The sequence below is a fragment of the Daucus carota genome, chromosome 7 (assembly GCF_001625215.2).
Source record: "Daucus carota subsp. sativus chromosome 7, DH1 v3.0, whole genome shotgun sequence".
NCBI lineage: Eukaryota > Viridiplantae > Streptophyta > Magnoliopsida > Apiales > Apiaceae > Daucus > Daucus carota.
Window position 1 is genome coordinate 36242023 of NC_030387.2, and position 23097 is coordinate 36265119.

Consider the following 23097-nt stretch of genomic DNA (forward strand, 5'->3'; position numbering starts at 1 on the left):
GCCTGGGGACCTAATAGGGTAACACTATATTCTCATTCGATTGACGTACCTAATTATTATTTTTTTATAAATAATTTCTACTATTAATAAACATGCGAAAATAAAGGACCGTCCGCGTGAGGTGATAGTCACATCTCAAGATCTAACTTAAACACTCCCATAAATCGGGCCAACCATACAAGTAGAAAATCGAATCTACAGCTGACTGATATGTCAATCAGATCAAGAATAAGATACAAGCACAATTATTGGATGCAGCTATTTGTCCCATCCCTTTGGGTATCAATCCTGCTGAATATTCTGTCATCACTCATGCCCTTACAAATATACAGTAATCATTATATTTCATTTGCTTCTAATTATTAGTACCGCTCCTTTTCAATTTTAGATTTATTATTTTGCGACTTTAGGTTTACCTTTTGATTACTCCAAAAAAAAAAAAAGGGTTTACCTTTTGTTGGATTTAATATGCTCCGTCTATTCCATTTCATATTTTAACTTGTTAATACATATTTTAATGATAAAAATATCATATCTAATTATTATTCATAAAATTTATATCAAATTGAAGTATATGCTCGAAACTTTAATTTATTATAAGAATTGGAATTTTTATTAAACATAACTATTACATTTTTATATTTTAATATACGTGTCAACAATCAGTTATAACGAGGCACTTAGAATATGACATCAAAATTGTTGCCACACTTTATTTTCATGAGATATTTTAAACGAATTAAAATCGACTAATTATTCTGCCATATGATATTAAAAACTCGAAATTGTTACATATTATCAGATATATCGAAAACTCCAAAGTTATTATAATCTCGGAAGTCAGATCTTATAATCTGCTTCTCTCATCTGTGCCCGGAAAGATTGTTGTTATGCATTCTATTCTCGCATCTAATACTGCTCTAGAGGTACGCATTATTTATCCTCTCGCCACAAAATTTGGTTGACCTGTGTAAAAAATTTTTTATAATATATTTTGAGCTTCTATTTATCAAAAACAAAAAGACTGTTTGGGTAAATTTAGAAAAAGTGCTTGTTCCTCAAAGTAAAGAAGTGAATTAAAAATGAAAGGTAAATTGAGAATGATTAAACTGTTTAGAAAAAAAAAATCTTAAAACAAAAATTAGCATTTTCAACTTTTTATAAATATTTATTTTTTACAAAAACGGGTAAAAAAATGATAATGGACTTTTTTACGAGAAAAAGCCAGAAGTACCTTTGGTCAGGCAGACAGGCACAAACACAATAATAAAAGAGAAGTTTTGCTTCTTTTACTTTTAACAAGTCATGCAGTCCCCTAAAAAAGTATTTCGCGCAATCCAATCCAAATAGGTGAAACATATTCTAAACAAGCAAGTGGTGCAAATTTGTGAGAGACTGAGAGCCAGAACCAGAGCATTAGGCCCAATAGGCTACTACAGTCCCAGTGTACCACTGTATCTCATAAAAGCCATGACAAGAGATATGGAACCCGAAATTCAATTCCTATCACGATCCAGTGCACACAGCAGTCAGAACAACGAACAAAACATTTAACGAGGAAGTTTCGAGTTTTATACCGGCCCATATGTATTCTCATGATCTTAAAAACCAAGATCGTAACTCGTAAAATATATACGATTCAGCTATGTGATATAAAGTTCGGTCAATTGAGTTTCAAATTATGATTTATAGATTAATATGATTTAATATCAAAAATTAAGAGTTTAAAATATCTGTTTAGATAATTTTGATTTATTAGTAATTCATGAGTTATTGAAAATGTGATAATAATAATAAAAATGATTTAAGAGTAAATTATGTTTTACAATAATTTTTATCTAATTTTTTTTAAAAAAAGTATGGATTAATTAGAACAATAAAGACTCATTCGGTATTGACAATAACAATATCTTTTTACTGAAAAATAAGTTAAAAATTGCTTGATTAAGTTGAAAGTAATTTTTTCAGAATAGCATATTAATATCCTTTTACTGAAAAATAAGTCAAAAATTGCTTGATTAAGTTGGAAGTAATTTTTCAGAATAACAGCTTTTATTGATAAGTTATTTTCGGAATATATAGGTATTCATATGTTTTTAAAAAAACTGTTTTCTAGTTTTTATGAAAAACCGTAACGCATTTCACTATAAATTTTATCAAAAAAAAAGTTTCTTATTATATAACCTTAAATATATAAATATCAAAAAATTATAAAAAATCTATAGTAACACCCTCGACATTTTTTAACGGCATACTAGTTTTTTGCAGTATTACTGGTCCTGGGTAGTGGTGGCCATACGGGCGTCCCGTGACGAGACGAGACGAGTCGGAGGCGAGACGAGTTAATGAAAGGTGAACTCGTGGACGTCTCGTGTAAGGCTAGCGAGACGAGACGAGCCGAGACGAATCTCAGATATTAAACTCGTGTCCAACTCGCGAGTTTGGCGAGTTGGACGAGTTGTGTATATTTTTTTTCTAATATATGGTGTGGTGGGGGACTCGCACGTTCAACTCGTCACGCCACGAGTTTATTTACTCTGTAGACTGCAGCTTCTGTTTATTTACTGTGCAGTGGGCCAGGCTAACTAGCTAGCCTTTCTTTTCATGTTTTGTCCCCCCTATCATTATGTGACATGTGTGCAGTTTATATGCATTGACTTGTTTATTTTTTCTTTTCCGCTAATTCGACACTGGTATCAATTAAGCATTAAACCATACATAAAATATATATAAAATATATATATATATATACACGAACGAGACGAGACGGACTCGCCGAGACGAGACGGACTCGCGGCGGCTGCACGTGACGATACGTTAACGAGACGTGACGTAACGGACGATACGAGACGAGTACGAGTCCGAGTTCAGTATTCATAACTCGTGATCGCTTCGTCTATTCCTACGAGCCGAGACGAGTCCTGGACGTCTCGTTACGGTACCGGTTTTATGCGAGTTTATATGCGAGTCGAGACGAGCCGGAACGAGCCGACTCGTTCGTTTGGCCAGGTCTAGTCCTGGGTCAGGACACGCGGCATTGACTAGAAAAGTATTCTAGAACTTGCAAGCAGATTATTCTACCAAAGTTATTAACTACTCCCTCCATTCCAAAATAATAGTCGCTTTGACTTTGTGCACGTATTTTGAGGTGTAAAAAAAACATACTTCCACACATTATTTTTGAAATTTTCTTTTTCTGAATAAAAATTTAACATCTCTATTTTTATTCAGAAAAAGAAATTTTTAAAAATAGTGTGTAAAAATACGTTTTTTTTACACCTCAAAATACGTGCACAAAGTCAAAACGACTATTATTTTGGAATGGAGGGAGTAATAAACACAATCAACTTATCATTTTTTATGTTTTTTTTTAACCGGTGTCTAGTCCAGCAGAGCAAGCCTTGAGGGCCACAATTCAACGGACACTCTATGGTATACATACATTACTGCTACTAGCAAGCCTTACTGCTGTAATGTTCATTACAGCAGTTGTAATACACTGGTCGATAAATTTGAAATAAAAATATATACTCTGTCGCTAGGGCTGTAAAATGATCCGGGTGATCCCGGGTATCCCTTTGCTTAAGTACCGGATCATATTATTTTTAGCTTGTCCAGATTTGGGTCCGGGATCGTTTTATTCGGATCTAAACCGATCCCGGGTATTTGAGATTCGGATCTGAACCGGATATGATCCAGTATCGTATTTTCTATTTTTTAACAGGGTAGTTTATGATCCATCGAATATGAGCCGGATATGATCCACTACCACTAAGTATCATTATTATTTCAGTTTTTCAAATAACTATCATTAGTCTAAGTAAACATAATATTATAAAGTATAATAATTTTAAATTAAAACATATAGTTATATGTTGATATATATCGTTTATTAAACATATATGAAGATAATAAGTATGATCACATTAAATAAATCATATTTTATGAAGATATAAACTTAAATAAGATATTAAAATTTTATAAAATGATGACCATTTACTTGCAAATATGATGGTGTTAAAATATAATATGTATATGAATTTTAATCGAATATGAACCGTGGATCATATTCGGTTATTCGGGTAGGATCATATTATGAAAAGTTATATGAGACCGAATCTGAGCGGGTACAAGTGTGCTCGTATCCGGGATCATATATTATACGGGCTTAATTTTTTCGCCAGATTTGGATCGTTTTCAAAACGGATATGAGACATGTATCATATTTTCGAGCCGGATATGAGCCGAGATACCGGATAGTCCGTATCGATTTACAGCCCTATCTGTCGCGCTGTTTGGTTAATCTTCTTGAAGGAGCAATGTACCATGGCCGTTTGGGACTTTTTTGAGGCCCTGTGCTGACTTTAAGAATGAGACCCTTCCAAATGACAAAACAAAATTTTAAAATATTTAAAATAACATGATATCATAAACAAAATTAGACTACTACAACTGAAAAATTGTTTTTTTTAAGTAGTTAGACTTAAATATGACTTAAATAATGGTAAAAATAATGGTAAAAATTAAAGAGATATTAATATTATATTATATATTATATTTGTCATGAGTATACCAAAAGATAGAAAGAAGTAGTAATAGATTGGGGCCCTAAATTTTCATGGGCCCTGTGCTGTTGCACTTGTTGCACTCCCTCAAAACCGGTCCTGAATGTACCGATGTACTACAGTTAAAATTATTGCAAACTCTGCCCCCAGAAAACTGTCTGAACATGTCATGTCGTAGTTTAGCTTCTAGCTAAGCAGCCCATGCGCCAATATCCCTTACATTCTCCTATATTTAACCTGTTCAATTGGACAACTCAATTCTACCCACTCATTTATACGTACGTATGTGCAACAAAACAACGGGAGCAGTTAAGATTTAAGGCGGCAAAGATTGATCATTTCTCTTCCAAAAGGCGCTTATTTCTTATATCTAATTAATTTATCATAAATTCCTCAACTAATACATCCACATGGATCCATATTGTATCAAATTATCAATAATGTAATTTAAATATTCATAACTTGTACATTTATAAAGAGTACAAGTCAAATTGGCAAACCAGGTGATTACATGACATTGACAAGTATTCTTTTCCTTACATAGCTAAACCTCCCTCGGGTATACATTCGACTCTTTCATCAGTTTAAGCTCAAATATTTCATCTATTTATATCTCTCATTTTAAGTCGTTAATTAATAGTTGTTAACATTCGGCTCTTGCTAATCAAGTTGATTAGTACTAATGGGGGGATTTAGACTTGTGGTGTGCCTGTGGTCAGTCTGGATTAGTTTGAGCCTAATACTTGTGTCCGCGCAAGTGCCGAATTACTACGCTAATGTGTGTCCGAACGTCGAAAGCATTGTAAGAAATGTTGTTCGAACTAAAATTCAACAGACTTTCGTTACGATACCCGCAACTCTCCGTCTCTTCTTCCATGATTGTTTTGTCCAGGTACGCCAGCTCTTTCGATCTTTTGTGCGACATTATATAAAATTTGATCGTGCTGATGTGCATATATATCATGTAGGGTTGTGATGCTTCGGTGATGATTGCGTCTTCGGGAAGTAACACTGCGGAGAAAGACCATTCGGATAATCTGTCATTAGCCGGAGACGGATTTGACACCGTGATCAAAGCTAAAGCTGCTGTTGATGCTGTCGCGAGCTGCAAAAACAAGGTTTCTTGTGCTGACATTCTTGCCATTGCCACCAGGGATGTCGTTGCCCTGGTATGTCATTAGTTTTTTTATTTTAAACAGAAATTACTTTTTTAAAGTTTTCCCAAACGGCCTCTATAACTTGCGGAAAATGGTTGCTAATGGTGGTCCTGTAACGTGAAAGCAGTCAGGGGGACCATCATATACTGTGGAATTGGGAAGGCTAGACGGGCTGGTTTCGAAATCTTCGGACGTGAATGGGAAGTTGCCGAAGGCAGGATTCAATTTGGATCAGCTCAACTCTCTTTTTGCAAACAATGGATTAAGCCAAACTGATATGATTGCACTCTCAGGTACCACCTAATCCTGCACTAATCACAACTTTCATCAAGTCCTGCATTATATCCAGTACACAGTTTCTATCAGACATTCCGTGTTTGAACGTATGTGCTTAATGACTTTTGTTTTATAGCGTTTACTGGGTCTGTGCGTTTTGTTTTGTGCTCTTTTTCCTTTTGCAAAATTTTCTGAAAAAAATGGCTTTCTACATTCTTAGGATAGAATAATATTCCAAAGCTTATGCTAGAAAGAAGCAATGCATTTACGTAACCAACTAATTCACTATGCAGGGACATCTCACCTAGTCACCTGTTGATTTGATTTAGTCTTGCCACGTTATTTCAAAAGAGATTTTAATAGAATGCCTGGACCACGTTTCTGGTCATCTTCTATTCTAAAAATATCTACTTGTTTTAATTTAGATCTGATGAATTATTATTACTCTAGGATGAGAACAATGAAAAATCATTGTTTTTGTTAGAATATATATAATAGGATTGAGATAATTGGTTACTTAATATGATATCAGAGTTTAGTCTCGCAGGAGACTTTAATTCGACTCCCTTCGACCCCCAATTTTGATTAACTTTTCTTCCTGAAACTTTTTAAAAAAAAAAATGTTATGTTCTTTCTTCAAAGTGCTGAAATATTGTTATTATAGTGAAAAATTGATCTCACACTAGTCTCGTATGGTATATTTCGCCAATATATATAAATTTGCATTGATTGGTTAATGATTACATATATTTGTCATCTTGTGTAGCGGCCCATAGCTTGGGATTTTCTCACTGTAATCAGTTTGCAAAGCGAATTCAGAAACCAATAGACCCTACCTTAAACAAGACCTACGCGACTCAACTGCAGCAAATGTGTCCTAAAAATGTCGACCCAACAATAGCCATAAACATGGATCCCATCACTCCTAGAACTTTTGACAATGTTTACTACCAAAATCTCCAGCAGGGCATGGGACTGTTCTCTTCCGATCAAGTCCTCTTCACAGATTCACGATCCAAGCCGACCGTCAATTCATGGGCCAGCAACTCTGCAGCATTCGAAAAAGCCTTTAGTACAGCAATGACGAAGTTGGGTCGAGTCGGAGTCAAGACAGGGAGCAATGGAAACATTCGGCGTGATTGCTCTTCGTTCAACTAAATACATCATAATTAGCATGTTTCTACAAGGTGTTTTGGCCTAATAATCACTCTAATTTTACTGAGAGCCAAACAAAGTGCAAATTTTTTGCTACTAGAGTGAATGAATACAATACACGGCACTACAAGAAAAACCGGGTATTTTTGACCGATTTCGCTAAATCCGACGACGTTATGACTGACCGACATGGAGCGGTCAAATATAGCTAAATTTGACTGCTGGTGATCAAATTTAACTAAATTTGACCGATTTGCCAATCAAATTTACCCGTTTTTCTAGTATTGCACTGATCTCAACTATGGCATATCTTAAAGCAATGATACTATGATACATGCAACTGGAACAACTATTATGAAACTGATAGTAATTACAGAACAAGATAAACAGAAAGTAATGATCAAATCAACCATCAAGAAAAGCTTAAGCTTCATTGGTCGAACGAATTAGGTATCCATGCAGTTGCGAAAACAACACTATGTCCTTTCCAAGTAAGCATAAGATGTTCTTGTTCCCTCTTCAATCCCCACCCAGCTGCATGCTCATCCAACATACTCCTCACTTCATCTACTGCTGCTTCTCCAAAACCAACCTCTCTAAATTTCGCATTTCTCATCCGTTCCACACACTTGTTCTTAGCCTCCGCCCTCTCCACTCTTCTAGAACCATCTTCTGCCACCACATTCTCTATTTTCCACCCTATATCTGCCTCGTACCACTGCCTCTGCTTACTGTCGTGTGGAAGATACGTGTCGATTATATCATATGGTATCCACAAATAGTTGAATGCTGATCTCAAGCGGCACACTAAACTTTTTGACGTAAGATCTGCATCTTCGTCTACTAACAGAACTAGTGTTGGGTTGAGACTGTGTACTGCTTTAAGGAACATGGTTCTGAAAGATGCTGAGGAAGAATCGAGAAAATTCATCTGCGGATTTAGGGTTTCTTCAGGAATGTAGTGGAGCATCATGTGGCAGTTCACTACTAGAGCCTCGTCTCGCTTGGGATGTACAAGTTGTTGAATCTTTAGTTCATCAATTAGTGACAGAAATCCGTTTGAAGCGGTAGAAGAAATTACTTTAAATTCCAATACAATATTACGAGACCTAGCAAAGTTTACTAATTTTGTACCTAAATCCTGGTACGATATGTTGAAAATAGGGCGGATATTGTTGGTGGCACTCGCGATAGTTAGCTTGACTAGTGTGGGGATCTTGACGCGGTTAGCTAGAGCTTCAATAAGAGTGGGAATTTGCATGCAATGAGTTGAGCTCAGATCAATTATGTGAATGACTGAGTAGCTTTCCACAGCTTCTAAAATGGCTGCATTAGCAGCTGTGAAGCCAAACCGGTGCCACGGAGTTAAGTCAACGAAGCTGGCTAGTTCCATCATGGAGAATTTGTAGATAGGCTTCTGAACATTAGGAATTGAAGGAATGACTTTGCAAGTGCCATATCGAGCTGCACGAGTCACGAGGGCTCGGAGGAAGGCACAAGTGAGGCGTTCACTGGAATCACCATCTGAGGGTGCAATGTTATTTAGAACCCATAGGATCTGTTGTGTTGATGTTGAGTCATTAGTTTCGATTGCATTGGCACAGTGGATTAGTAATTGCTCAATGGAATAGGAGTCGCGGAGGGACCTTGATGAAGGCTGAAATATTGAGTGAGGCCATGGTGGTAGAGTACTGTGGACTACTTGGTTAATACTACTGTAAAAACCTGAAAATGGCGCGATTTGGTGCATTTGTGGAGGAGTACTAGTGCCGGTAAAGTGCATCATTGGGAAAGAAAGATTTGGAATTAAATTAGTCAGAAGAGACAACAAAGAGGAACAAAAAGGAAGAAAATGACTAGACTTGTGGTACTAGCTAGAACCTGTGATATTGCTATAAGGAGACATGAATCATATGTGTGAGGCTGCTAGTTTCAACAGCCTTTTCTTCTTTCACATGCATGTTACTAAGCAATATATGTAGCCTGTGCCAATAGCATGTCATATATTTCATTTAGGACCACCATATGACACTGATTAGTAACAGAAAGAGTATTAGATGGAGCTAGAAGATGACTCTCTTCTTCTTCTTCACGTATACGCCTGGATGGAAGCTTGGAATCGAGGATATAGGTTATTGATCTGCGCCTGGAATCAAGGATATAGGTTTTTGATTTGTTCTTTTTTAGAGAGTGAGGAAGAGATAAATTTTCTTCTGATTAGAGGGTAATACAGGGAAGGCTGAATAGTAATATGAATTATTGAGTTTGAATTTTGGTGGCATGTGATCAGATGGCCAGACACTTTGTTTGAATGTAGTGAGGGAGTTGGACGTTTTGGCATGTTTATATAGGAAAGACAGACAAGATATCTCTATGATTTTTAAACCGGTATAGTTTTGGCTCATTCCACTCACGGACCATCCGTCTTGCTGCTGCGGCAAAGTAAATTGTTTTTAACATAATCTACCCTCTGTTTCCCTTTTTTTTGTAAATTCCAGTTCTGAGAATGATGAAAATTGAAAAGTGTCACATGAACGGTGGGCTGTCAATATCAGACACGACCCGAACCCGACCCGAACCCGCAACCCGATTTACTGAGACAAAACCCAAAAGTGCCCCGAAAATCATCCGTTTGACACGAAATGGACCCGAAATGACCCGAAATTAGAATTTCCTTTCTAATAACTTCAATTTTCAGTTTTATTCAATTTTAAGTGATTTTAACTTGACCCGAAATCGCCCCGACGACTGACACGAACACGACCCATTACCCGAAACTGCCACCCCTTGATGAACCACGGACCCTTCCCACAAGAGGAGATAATTAGGTAGTGTCATAAACATAACATTTTTAATAACTGTGCTCTAAATTTTGTTCATTGAGGCGATGCCTATTCAAATCCTTCTTAGGCAAACTACTTTAATGGTCTGTTTTAGAACCTGGATTTTTGAAATTCTGAATATGAACAAATAACGTGTTTGGGAATATGGATTTGGATTTCATTTGAAATTCAGGATATTCAAATATTAGTATAAATTTGAGAATTGAAATGACAACTCAAATCCTGTCATTTAAAATCCATCATTTGAAATGAAATGCATGTTTCCAAAAGCTCTCTAAAATCAATGATAATGTTAAAGGTTTTGGTGCAGTTGTCTTAGTCTTAGACAGTAGTTGTTCGAATGACCTTTGTGCTAGCTATTTCTAAGCTTCAAATTTGTTGTTTTGAACGACTAGTAAGTCATTGTTTAGTTGAAGCTTCTCAAATTTTCAAGAGAATATACTCTAGATGAACTGATGTTAAAAAATTATGAAAATTGATGTGGATGACCGTTATTATTGTCTGATGCAAGTCATCAGCACCTTAAAAAAAATTAACAATACTGTAGACCATTTCAGATCAGTATGACATGAAATACTTCAGCTACGTCGTCTTCTTCTATGTCCTACACGAGAACGATGGACATATTGATATAATGATGGTGAAGTTGCAGAGTTCATGATGCAACCACGAATGGTGAATTATTTTCATTAGAACAATCCACTGTCTAAGCTGTGTTGATTGCCAAGCTTTATTAGAAAAAGATCATGACTCGCTTTCTGGTCCCTATTTGTAAGGCATTTAATTTTACAGCAGATGCAATGCAACAAAGAAAGAATACGCTAGCTAATCAGAATCAAACAGAAACCATATAAGAAGAATGAAATAAGTTAAACTTAAGGCTTAATTTATTAGGGCTGATCCAATATAAAGTTCAAGGAGGATTCCTTAGCTTCAGGTACAAAGACTATACGACATAATTATATGTTTATATATACTAAAACTGCGTTAACTGAAAACATATTTGGCGTTTCTCAGTATGGGGAATGCTCTCACTAATTTATACTTATCGCGACTGCTAAATGCTAATCAAGAAAACAGCATATAAACAAATTAACAAGTGTATATGCTTGTGGATAGCCTAGTTGATTAACAAGAAGATTAGAGCTTAAATATATATGGTTTCGGATTTTTAAAACGCTAATAGTGACATATATCTATGTTCTAATAAGTGAATTAATTTGGCCTGGATTTTGTGGAGTAATATACTGCAATGATCAAGCCTCTTGATACTTAATGTTCAAAATATGCTTTCTTTTGTCACAAACAATTTGACCTATTTGTTCAGTGTTCATACTTGAAGATGACTGCATAATTATCAGCCAGAGTAATTTGCAGCTTCATGAGGATCAGAGATTAAAGCGATTAAACAACAACAATCAACAAATGTGGCTTTAAATTCCCAGAAATCACATCAGTTTGTAGTCAAATGAAAGACGCCGCGTCCAATATTACCCAAGCATAGCTAATGTGGCTCCTGAGCTAGTTCTTGTTACTCCATAAATTTAAGAAGTTGAAAAGGTTTTCAACTACTACTTTTTACATGAATTATTAAGATCCAATATAGTTCAACATTCTGTTCAATTCCTGCAGCCGAGTTGAATTTCTCTCGCAATTCAGGTTAAAGGGAACCAGAATAGTCTTACTGCTAAATAAGTTCGATGTACATGTCACTTGTTAAATCTGAGGCCGTGTTGGGTGTCCGGAAATTACACTTTTGGCAAAACTAGTAAATAATAACTGCAAAAACTATTTTCCATGTAATAAAAGATTTTGGGCTTGGCATAATATTGTGAGGGTACAATAAAGAAATGTCCTCGATCATTAGCAGTGTAAAGCCCAATAAAGTTTGGTGAAAGCCCCGTATACCTTCAACCAAAAGCCTGGGTACGATGTACGAATATCAAGATCCTTATGTAGTGGGTTATTTTTTCTGTGTTTTAAGTTTTAACTGGCCACAGGAATAAGGAATTGATTGTGATTTTAAACGTTTTCTTTCCATGACCCCTCTTAATTATCGTAAATATTTAATATTTAATTTTATTATGAAAGTAAATTACATTAAAATAATATCTATTTTTTACTTAATATAAGTTTTAAAGTAATTAATAAATACGTTTTGGTCATAAAAGGTTGATTATAATTATATATAAGAATTTTAAACTCATGTTTTCATAAAAGGTTGATTATAATTATATATAAGAAAATAAATTATACTCATGCTTTTATAAAAGTTTGATTATAATTATAAATAAGAAATTTAGATCGCTGAAAAATTTTGCTATCCATACAAATTATTAGGTTTAATTTAGATGCTCTAATTTGCCTGCATTACAAATGAAAAATTCGGTTGATAAATATAATGATTTTCAATTCAGGTTTGATGAACCGAAATATCTCCTTGTCTAGTTAAGCTTATCCATCCGACCCATGATGCACACAAACATTTCTTTTAAATGTATGGAGCCTAGCCACTCAATCATGGTAAAATATAAAATATGTATATACAATGCACTCTTATTACACCCATCTCTTCAATCTTCATACAGATAGGTTGGCACATTTTCATGCAACCATAGTACACTTATCAGGTGCCCTTATTAAATTTTCCAACATAAAAATCTTATATGTATATAGTACTCTATGATATATGATTATAACGTGTGTGATGCAGTGATGGCCATGCCTAGGACCAGGGAGTGTGGAGCAACAGGAACAACACATTTGCTTATTGTCTTTCTAAGTTATATTCAAATATAAGAAATAGCAAGTTGACATGTGAAGGCCTGTGTCTGGGTCGGACAGCCACAGTTCCGGATCCTGATGCGAGCATAATCTATTCTCTCCCATTGTCATGGTCCATGCATGATGGAACTTTCTACATATGCCTATACATTTGATGTTCCAACACATTTATCGATTTATGGATATCGGGCCCTGGGGGTCTTATTTGGATATCAATGAGTGGACTCTGATTACGTAGAATCCTGATTTTTCAGTGACCTTAAAGACCCTCCAAGGGTCGCTTTTTCATTTATCTAGCTCCATCAACTTGCCTTTGGTTTGTGTTCATAAATCATGCCAACACTATGGGAAAAAAATATGAAAAAGTATACGCATTTGCGGATTAGGAAGTTGGTTATGATTTTTTTGTTTTTTAAATGCTGTCACTAGTAACTTGAAATCTTAATTTTATATATACACAGTGATAATTTATGGTCTGTTACATAATCAGTACCGCTTATAATATACTGAAGTTGGGGCTTATACAAGTTTTGGTTGCCGGGTTTTATAACTTTATTGAAAACAACAGGTTTGCCGCCTGAGCCTGCAATTTGGTCCCAAAAGACTTGGAATACGTGGCCCCTCATTGTTTTGATGGAGTTCGGTGATATAATTAAGCACCATAGACATCGATGGATCTGTTGGATAGCCACGTTTAGGAGATCTCCGCCATATAAGTTTATGTATTTGATAGTTTGGGAATGTTTTTGTTGGTAACTAACAAAGGAAAAGCTCGGTAAAGTTTAGGAAGTGTCTTATCAATTGTTCTCTCTAAGTCGATCTTTTACGCCTAATTTGAGATATGAAAAAAAAATGTTTTATATATTATTTTTTAATTTTTTTACCTGAATAAAAATATAAATATTAAATTTTTATTGAAAAAAATTAAAAATAATATATAGAGGACACCTTTTTAACACCTCTAATTATTTAAAATTTTAATACTTCCGGACTCTAACATTTGGATTAGAAATTTTTCTACCCTCCGAACAAGGTGGGAATCCAACCAAAATTCGGCAAATGTATATTTAATAAATTATTATAACGCATTTTCAACAATACAATTTTCAATTAAAATAATATTAGTATATCATAATATGTATTATTCGTTAAAATATTTTAAGTACCATTTCAAAATAATACTTATTTAAAATAAAAAAGAAAAAAGAAAATTAAATTTATCACAATTAATTCGTATTATAATCTGATATAATTTATCAACAAATGACGAAGATTATTTAAATTTTATATAAATATACAAATTAATATTTTAATTATTAATACTTTTTATGATATTAATATATTAATATTATATTTATATTATATATGAAAATCGGGGACGGATAATTTGCCCCTCCCCGATTTTTTCCCCAAACTCCCTCAATATCCATCCCGTGCCCGAAAATATCCCCAAATTTGATATGTTTCGTAAGGATCATTATTTTTTTCTTTTTTCTTTAGTTTTAGATTTGCCCAATATTCTTAGTAATTCATTCTCCATTCTCACCAGATCTTTTTTTCCACTTTTCTACTTTTTTTATTTTCTTTATTAAAATTTTAACTAATATGTAAAATATTTTTGAAAATAAAAACTAAATATTAATTAGATTTTATAAATTAAAATAATTATGATATAGTTTATAAGCCAATGTATGTAAAAATTTAATATCATTTTAAAAAATAAATTGAATTAATTTACATAAATATAAATAAATTATAATATAAATATGAATATATTTAACTCTTTTAATATAATATCTGAAAATTCAAATATAAGAATAATCATATAATTTTCATTACACAAATCGCTAATGATTTACGTTCAAACATTTAAAAAACAAGAACATACATATAATATATTAATATGCTATATTAAGCGTTATGACAAAAAAAAAATGCTATATTAAGCGATTAGTTCTCCGTCTTTCTTCATAAACGCCTCTTCTACGTCCCAAAAGCCGGATGATTTCTCTTCCCAACTCCTTTTCACCACTTCCACCATAGGCATTGGTGGCTTGCACTCGAATAGAACAATTGAAATTTGGCTCCCCATTTGATAGATTTTGTTTCTTTTGGGTATTTAGCATTCAAGTGATATGGTCAATCATGTCCTCATTTCGTTTTTTCTTCAACAATTATCTTCACATTTTGTACCGCGTTGGTTCTATTTTCTGCATATGTTCTTAGATTTGTGCACACACTCCTTTAGGCCACCGGGTGGCGGCTCTCCCGTCTCCCCACATTAGTTGCTAGGTTAAAGACTGCATAGTTGAATTAATACTAACTCCGCTTTTATTTACTTTTCGTCTTATGTATAAGACTAAATAAAAAAGATTAAATAATAAATTTGATAAATTATTTTTTGCTTAATATTAAACCTATTATTGTAAAAAGGTTAAGGTGGTATCCGTTTTGACTAATGAAATTGATTCAATTTTAAAAAAGACATAAGATGAAATATATTATTAAAAAAGTAAATCATACCAACTTCTTAATAATTTCAATTTTTGGCTCATTATATAAACAAATATATTTTATTTTAAAACCAAATTCGGTATAAATTTCGGACATTTGCATCATGACAAACCGACTTTTGACGTGCTCAACTTTTGTTTGTTGGCAATTTTATATCATAGGTGACTTGTAAATAATTAGAAATATAAAGAAATTGATTTGTTTGATGAAATAATAAATGGTAGTGTGAAAGATTAATCGTTTTGATTTACAATTGGTTTATGAAAGATAAAAAGTTAATCAATTTCTTTTATATTATACATTTATACTACATAAATGAAATTAACGAGAATGCTACGACACTAAACTCAACTAATTACACACCTCATCCTCCGGAAACCCTAGTTTTCTTTTCTCAGTCTTTTTTTCTTAGCAGCGGCAGCCCGCAGGGCTTACACCAGATCTTTAACGGTGGAAAGCTCAAAATTTTTTATTTTCTTTCTTTGTGTTTTTTTTAATAAAACTTTTTTGACATTAGTTTGTTTTTTCAGATGTAAGGATTCAGAGTCTTTTCTGATTTGACCTTCTTTTTCTTATACTTCAATTCTACGGAGTTACGGATTTCTCGTTCTTCTCGGTGCTTTTATCCTCGAAAGTGGTTCGAGTTATCTTGTTTTTGTGAGTTTGTTCCCCAGATCTAAGGATTATCTTGATTTAACTAATATTTCATTTACGCATTTGGTTGTTAGGTTGTCACATTTGGTTTTGATTTTTTTGTTGTCTCACCATTTTGTGTGAGTTTTATTATTGTCTCACTGCTTGTGTGAGTATGATGCTTGATTTGATAATAGAAATTGTCAGGAGATTGCATTCTCAGTCGATAGCTCAAACTGTTTGTGGCGGAAGCGAAAATGACGAAGTATATGTATATATATTATTTTCAACGAATCACGTGATTTTATCTTTGAGAAAAATGATTTAATCAGTGATTGTTTCTGTATTTTGTTTGTTCGACGACTGTTTAGGTAGATGCCGTATGGTTTTTATTATTGAATTAACTCATTTATAATAATAAAAAAGTAAACTTAACTAATTTAATGAATTAACCATGATTTAAACAAGAATCCGCTTCGTGATATATAGGGTGTGAGGATATACGACTAGGGCGCACAGTATCATCCTACTAAAAATCAATTATTTTACTGTCTTGCATATTGTTTATCAATTTATTTTTTTTCCATCTATCAATTTTTCTTAATATACATATATTAATCAACGACCTAACAAATATCGAAAAAATACCGAGACAGATATTTATAAACAGTAAACCTAAGTGGCTTAACAAGATTATATTAATATAACAAGATTATATTAATATAATAATAACTCGGTTGTCAATTATTGTTACCAAGGACCAGAAAAAAAAAACCTTGAAATCTCCCTCAAAATCCAGAGAAATAACAACCCAGAGAAAGCAGGGGAATCCAAAACCTCGCCGTAATAATAAAATAAGCATACAAAACTGATACATCTCATTATCATCATACTTAAAACAAATTAAGCAGTTTAACTTCTCGTAATCCACTTCCGCTTTCGTAACACGACGTCGTCACCGACTCCTCCGATGTTCTCGAAGGCGTCTCCGATCGCCGCTTCTCTAACGTCATCTTCGCCGGCAAATTTGCTCCAGAGAAATTAGGAGATGGATCAGGCAGCTTCATCTCTGGCTCGTATCGCCGACGCTTCTCCACTCTTAACCGAGAAGTAGAGGTCGAATCTTTAAGCTTGAGTATATCAGTGCATTCAGAAGATGATGATTCCAGATCTGTGAGTGGACGCAACGCGCCGCCGCGCAGCACTGTTTCGACGGCGGCTTGGCAGATGTGCCAGTTGCCTGAGGACAGAAGACCGACGGCTCCGTTGACTGGATTTACGGTCCTTCCAGCAGCTTCGAACAACAAAGACTGAAAGAGAGCTGGAAAAATATAAGTTAGACTAAGTAACAAACAGAGGATAAATTCTTAACGACCTCGACGGTATATTTTTAATCTCGATAAATTAATAAAATTAAACGAGACAGGAGGAAATATTTTTAACTATGTACCAGGTCTCTGAGGATGAGGAACAGCGGAGATGAAAGACATGAGGCCAGCGCGGCCGAAAAACTTGGCGACAAAGACGGTGGCGTGGCCTTGAGCTTCAGGAGTTTGGATCCACTGTAAGCATGGTTGCAGTATGCAGTTTTCACTGCATCCTTTCCTCAGGACTCGGCATCCGTTGCAGCTCATTTTTCTTCTCTTTCCAGACTCAAGTGAAATTAAGCAGATAAGGTTGATTAGTGTATGGAGATAAATAATGAGAGAGAGAGGGAGAGATTGAGAGAGAGAGAGAGAGAGAGTTGAAGCATACAGGAGGATGGTAGGGTTATATATAATGGTGAAGAGAAGTGAAGGAATAAAAGTGTGTGGGAGAGAGAGAGAGATATTAGTTAACAGTTAAAAGGGAGAGTTGAAATGTGATTGGTGGGATGGTGGTAATGGGGTGAGTCAGAGAGAGAGAGAGAGAGAGAGAGAGAGGGGAGTGAGTGAAAGTGTGCGTATGGGATGTCAAATAATGTTTGTGGTCGGGAGTTTGATTCCAAACTATTGGGCGTCAGCGGCTCCTTGTTTCCGCGCCTCGCCATTACTTTTTTTCTCCACCGTTGGATCTTCTTATCCTTTCTCTTTCGTTTTTCTTCATATCCCTACTTTTTCTCTTTCTACCTTTTGCTTACCTAATTTCGCATCCAACTGCATAGTTTAATCGTAATTTTTTTGTACTGTAATTTTGTAAAGGGTTTGTCTAGTGTGTGCCCAAGGGCACATGCTAAGCACTAACATTTATAAAATTGGAGGGATTTGATTGGTGTGGTTGTTGTAAATGCAAGGGGGGCCATCATTATTAAAGAGTGTAAGCCAATCAAAATCTCCCAAATTTATAAGTTTTAGTGCTTAGTGTGTGCCCTTGGGCACACCATAGAAAAACCGTTTTGTAAAAAATGGTTCAGAATAATAGATTAATATAAATTATTATAGTTTATTATACAGGTAAATTTATTATTCAGTCGATAAAAATATAAGGATTCACTTGACAGTCAGTGGTTGAACCAACCCTAGTATTACTGTATGAGTAGTATATATAAATTTCTATGAGAAAAGAAAGGAATCTTAGGTAATTGTCAATCATGCATAGAACATAATTACATTTTGATAAATAAATAGTAGTAGTAGTTATTCATCCACCAAAACTAAAAAATACCTTTTTTTCTTCTAAAATATTAAGGGGCCGTTTGGCTGGGTTTAAAAGAAGTGACTTATTGCTTAAAATAAATAAGTGGATTATAAGTGATAAGTTGGTTTGGACTTATAAGCTACCAGAAGTGTTTGGATACCGTGACTTATAAGTTATCAGAAATTTTTTAAGTGTTTGGATAACTTAACTTATAAGTTGGTATTAGTTTGGTAATTTTGTAATATAATAATTTGTTTCTTTTAAAAAATTAATTATAATTATAAAAGATCTTTTATTGTTAATACATGAAATATTTTACAAGTATAAAATTTTAAACGCTGCATTAAAAAAAATATTAATAACCGCTTTGGTGTACTGAGATTAATTCACCGAACATAGAGAAGGATTTGCAAGCAAAGCTTTCCCCGGACGTTCCTTGATATGCTTAAAGTTCTGTTCTATTTGATGGATGTACTACGTACATAAGAGTCAGGACGAAAGAAGCATAAGCAGAGTCTTGAAAATAAGCTAGATTTTCTAGCTTCTTTTGCTGGGATTTTTTTGCCTGAATTAAGTGTTTCTTCAGAATTGCCAAACAGCCGTGTTAAAAGTGGAAGGGATGTTTTTTTTACATATCAGGTATATGAGCTGACACATAGACTTTAAAGCTAACAGATGACCTGCGTTGGAGATGCTCTAAGTCTGCTCTCCCAAACACCCACTAAGATCGGAAGAAAAGTACTCACAATAATTAAGTGGAGTTATCCATCTACCTGGATTCATTTGTATTAAACCACATGCTAGGATCGTAAGGAAAATATTTGCACAAGGCATGTGCAAAAATCAATATACAGTATTGAGCAAAATAAAATTAAAAAAATGAGTACAGATATTCTGATAGGTAATTCACAATAGGCAATAAACTTGAGACTAGCCACTTGTGGACTGTTTGACGTGACTCGAACCTAACCATACAAAGAGAATGGTTATGCACTTATGCTGGATATAAACAGCATGATTTCTATTAGTAGATTATATGCCGCATTTAAAAACCCTTAATTTAAATCGATTTAACTTTCTGATTAATTTTAAAATACTTTGTGCCGGTCAATTTTCTGAGTAATTCAGAAATATATATAATGAACACGACAATCCATTCTGTTCATGGATAAATGCATGCCGGTTATAATAATCATCTATTTAAATAAATATCTAGCTATAAATTGATTGTTCCAAATGTATAACAGTGGCGAGATTTCAAGATCCAGATATGCGCGACAAGATCAAATGTGAGAGATACGGCATGCAGGAGTGTATAATTTGAATGGCGCCGGCCTAATACGACGAATCTATACTATACTATACTATAAAAAGTCAACATGGGTATAATTTGTAGTCGTACAAAATTTTGGTTCGGTACTCTCCTCTAAAACTAAAAGTCTCCAAGTAGATATCTATTAAACAGTTTCATATACTAAAAACACTCCTTATATATACTAATATCTTTTTAAATATAATTTATAATTAGTTAAAAAAAGATGAAACTACTGTTAATAACATATATTAATATTAAAAATTACTTATGGATAAACGTATAACTAATTATAAATATACAATTTTGAATATCTTTTGTCTAAAATACATCTATCTATACTATATCTATACTATACTATAATAAGCCAACATGGGTATAATTTGTAGTCGTACAAATTTTTGGTTTGGTCATGTTCTTTTTGTACTCTCTTTATACAAGTAGAAGTCATATAGGTCTATTACTCTTATTTTTTTAAACAATTTCAAATACTAAAAACACTCCTCATCTATTACAAGACAAAATTTTATCATTATCCTCTTAAATATAATTAGTTGAAAAAAATGAAACTACTATTAATAATATATATTAATACTAAAAATACTTATAAATAAATGTTCCAATTATACTAAAATACTAAGATAATTTTAAAATTTAACTTATAAATAATAAATTATGAATTATATATTCGCCTGTGCTTCGCACGGGTTAAAGGCTAGTATTATATAATAAGTCAACATGAGTATAATTTGTAGTAGTATAAATTTTTGGTTTGGTCATGCTTTTTTGGTTATCCCTAAATTACCCTTAAATAAATAAAAATAATCTAATATTAAACTCTCCTTTTGTAAACACAAGTCTATAGCATATAGAAGTATTTTGCTCTTACATCACTAATTCATCATTATCCTTTAATTATACCAAAGATTTATAATATAAAAAAATATTTTAAAAACTAAATATTTAAGAGTGAATATAATTTAATAAAATTTTATTAATTACTGTTATGACGCTAATAAAATGATGTTAAAATTTAACTTATATATAATAAATTTAAAATTATATAGTCGCCCGTGCTTTGCACGGGTTTAAAGCTAGTAATAAATAAGAAAGAACTGGACGTAATGTAATGTACGGACCCAATGAAAGTGGAGAAAGGTGGGCACAAGTGGGTTAGTCATGCGGCCTATAGAGTTATTGCGGGACTGGGCCGGGCTGGCCTGCTAGCTGCTGCAACTTGGCATATCAGACTTGTCCTTTTTTAATTTACTCGGTCCTCTGTTACGCGTGTTGGACTGTTGGACATAAATTAGTAAGCTCCAATGAAGCAAGATCATTTTATCCTCTCTTCTTTTCCGCACTCAAACCTGATTTGTAAATAATAAATATATAGAGTCCGGATAAGCATTAAAAAAATGACTTTTTACTTAAAGTGAAAGAGTGGATTAGAAGTGAGAAGTAAATAGGTAGTGTTTAGAAAGAAGTAGAAGCTCTGGGAAAAAAAATTCGTATTCTCAACTTCTTACCGATACTTCTTCAACTTATTTACACAAACGGATCAGGAAAAAAAGAAACTGGAAGCAGTTTATGTCGGTACTGTTCATAACATGAGACAAATTACTAATTTACATCTAATTTATAAAATTAAATATAGTCATGAGTGATCTTGTTAGATTCGTATTCACGAGTACTTTAATACAGTGAAGTTTTTATATTTAATGCTACTACGAAATGAAAGATATTAACGATTAAAAGTGTGTGTTGGCAAACGTAAAAAATACAAACAGGAAAAGTATTTAGAGACGGAGGGAGTAATTTACTAAAAAGAACCATCTCTGTTACATCACATCATATATGTTCATTTTGATTGTTATCAGCAGTGTTCTAAAAATCCCCGATTTAACCGATAAATCCCCGATTAATCCCCTGCAAGGTCGGCCACCGATCCGATTTTTAAAATTCGATTAATCCTTATATATATTTCATAATCGAAGTATATGTGATAAATTATTAAAATTAAAATGCTATATTACTTTAAATATGAATAATTATAGAGTTTATGAATATAGTAAATGTATTAGTTATTAAATAACTAATATAATAATAACTAAATATTAAATAATATTTTACTATTTTTTTTTGAATAATATTTTACTATTAAAATAAACCCGATTTTAACTCCGATTAATCCCCGATTTCCGATTAATCCTTGAATTAGTAGCTCAACCGATTAGGTCCGATTCCCGATTTCTGTAACACTGGTTATCAGTTAAATTGATTATAATTTGATTAAATTTATATAAATATTATATATTTAAAAAAATGAAATAATTATTGTATGATAAAATACATCTAATATACTTTAAAATATAATTCATATTTTAAAATGATAAATAAATATTTTTTGATATTTAGTCACAAATTGATCGATTTGAATTCCAAAAAATTGAAATAGAAATGTAATTAAGGACAGAGGGAGGAAGTAATGTTTAGTATCCCAGATTATTATCTTCTTCCGATAATCACAAAGGAAAATGATAAGAGTAGATTTTAGCAAGACCGTTACACTGGCAAGTGCCTAGTACGTATTTTATGATAAATAATTAATTATTCAAAAATTAGTTATACAATTTATTGGATTTATTTTTGCATGCAGATATAGTTTTACCGATGAGATGTTATTTAGTCCAACATGTCCTTAGATTTTTAATATGAATCCAAGGACACCTGAAATCAGATACTTCGATTACTTTCTAGTTTCTACTATAAACCTAATGATAATTCATATTTTGCTGAACAAGGTCATCTTTGATTTTAAGAACTGATATTTGATTCTGACTTGAATTTATAATAGTAAATAATAATAATTTATCAATTAAAGATCTGCTATGATTTGTTTTTCCACCATCAATTTATCATATCGTAGTTTTATCCACATCAAAGACATCAAGTGTCGACCAAAAACTTAGTATTGGTCAATGCTTTGTGAAATTTCTACCGAAACAGAACAAAAACCAAATCCTCGAGAATCCAGGCAATCTGCTTAGTGGGGGCGACTCTTCTAGCAATTTGGACAGTCTTCAAAATTGATGTTACATTTTCATCTAAAATTTCTTTAGGTTGTCATTCAACCAGAGTCTAGATTATTTATACCGTCACATCAATCTTACATTGTTTAACTAAAGCCTGGCTCTTGCGTTAGTTTTTGATGTTACTAATTAAAGTTAATCTTCTTAATCATA

General features: G+C 33.3%; 3 protein-coding genes across 3 annotated transcripts; 1 reads left to right on the plus strand and 2 right to left on the minus strand.

Annotated features, from left to right (window-relative positions):
• Window positions 1–5111: 5111 nt before the first annotated feature.
• On the plus strand, window positions 5112–7317 carry LOC108193896 (peroxidase 51-like). The gene is made up of 4 exons (XM_017360743.2): window positions 5112–5457; window positions 5534–5734; window positions 5850–6015; window positions 6765–7317. The coding sequence occupies exons 1-4, from the start codon at window positions 5248–5250 to the stop codon at window positions 7154–7156; spliced, it is 969 nt and encodes a 322-aa protein (XP_017216232.1). The 5' UTR covers window positions 5112–5247; the 3' UTR covers window positions 7157–7317.
• Window positions 7318–7426: 109 nt separating this feature from the next.
• On the minus strand, window positions 7427–9084 carry LOC108193895 (scarecrow-like protein 32). The gene has a single exon (XM_017360740.2). The coding sequence runs from the start codon at window positions 8937–8939 to the stop codon at window positions 7584–7586; it is 1356 nt and encodes a 451-aa protein (XP_017216229.1). The 5' UTR covers window positions 8940–9084; the 3' UTR covers window positions 7427–7583.
• A 7523-nt stretch (window positions 9085–16607) lies between these two features.
• On the minus strand, window positions 16608–18022 carry LOC108194032 (LOB domain-containing protein 37). Its single transcript, XM_017360923.2, has 2 exons — window positions 17378–18022; window positions 16608–17248 (listed from the first exon to the last, which is right to left on the minus strand). Exons 1-2 carry the CDS (start codon window positions 17559–17561, stop codon window positions 16821–16823), a joined length of 612 nt encoding a protein of 203 aa, XP_017216412.1. The 5' UTR covers window positions 17562–18022; the 3' UTR covers window positions 16608–16820.
• Between the last annotated feature and the right edge of the window lie 5075 nt (window positions 18023–23097).

Bases quoted from the DNA above. Each gene is read 5' to 3' on its own strand.
- LOC108194032 (XM_017360923.2), bottom strand. From the start codon at position 17,561: ATGAGCTGCAACGGATGCCGAGTCCTGAGGAAAGGATGCAGTGAAAAC. The intron at 17,249-17,377 runs GTACATAGTTAA...ATATTTTTCCAG, and splicing joins TCCTCATCCTCAGAGACCTG to CTCTCTTTCAGTCTTTGTTG.
- LOC108193895 (XM_017360740.2), bottom strand. From the start codon at position 8,939: ATGATGCACTTTACCGGCACTAGTACTCCTCCACAAATGCACCAAATC.
- LOC108193896 (XM_017360743.2), top strand. From the start codon at position 5,248: ATGGGGGGATTTAGACTTGTGGTGTGCCTGTGGTCAGTCTGGATTAGT. The intron at 5,458-5,533 runs GTACGCCAGCTC...TATATCATGTAG, and splicing joins TCCATGATTGTTTTGTCCAG to GGTTGTGATGCTTCGGTGAT. The intron at 5,735-5,849 runs GTATGTCATTAG...ACGTGAAAGCAG, and splicing joins CCAGGGATGTCGTTGCCCTG to TCAGGGGGACCATCATATAC.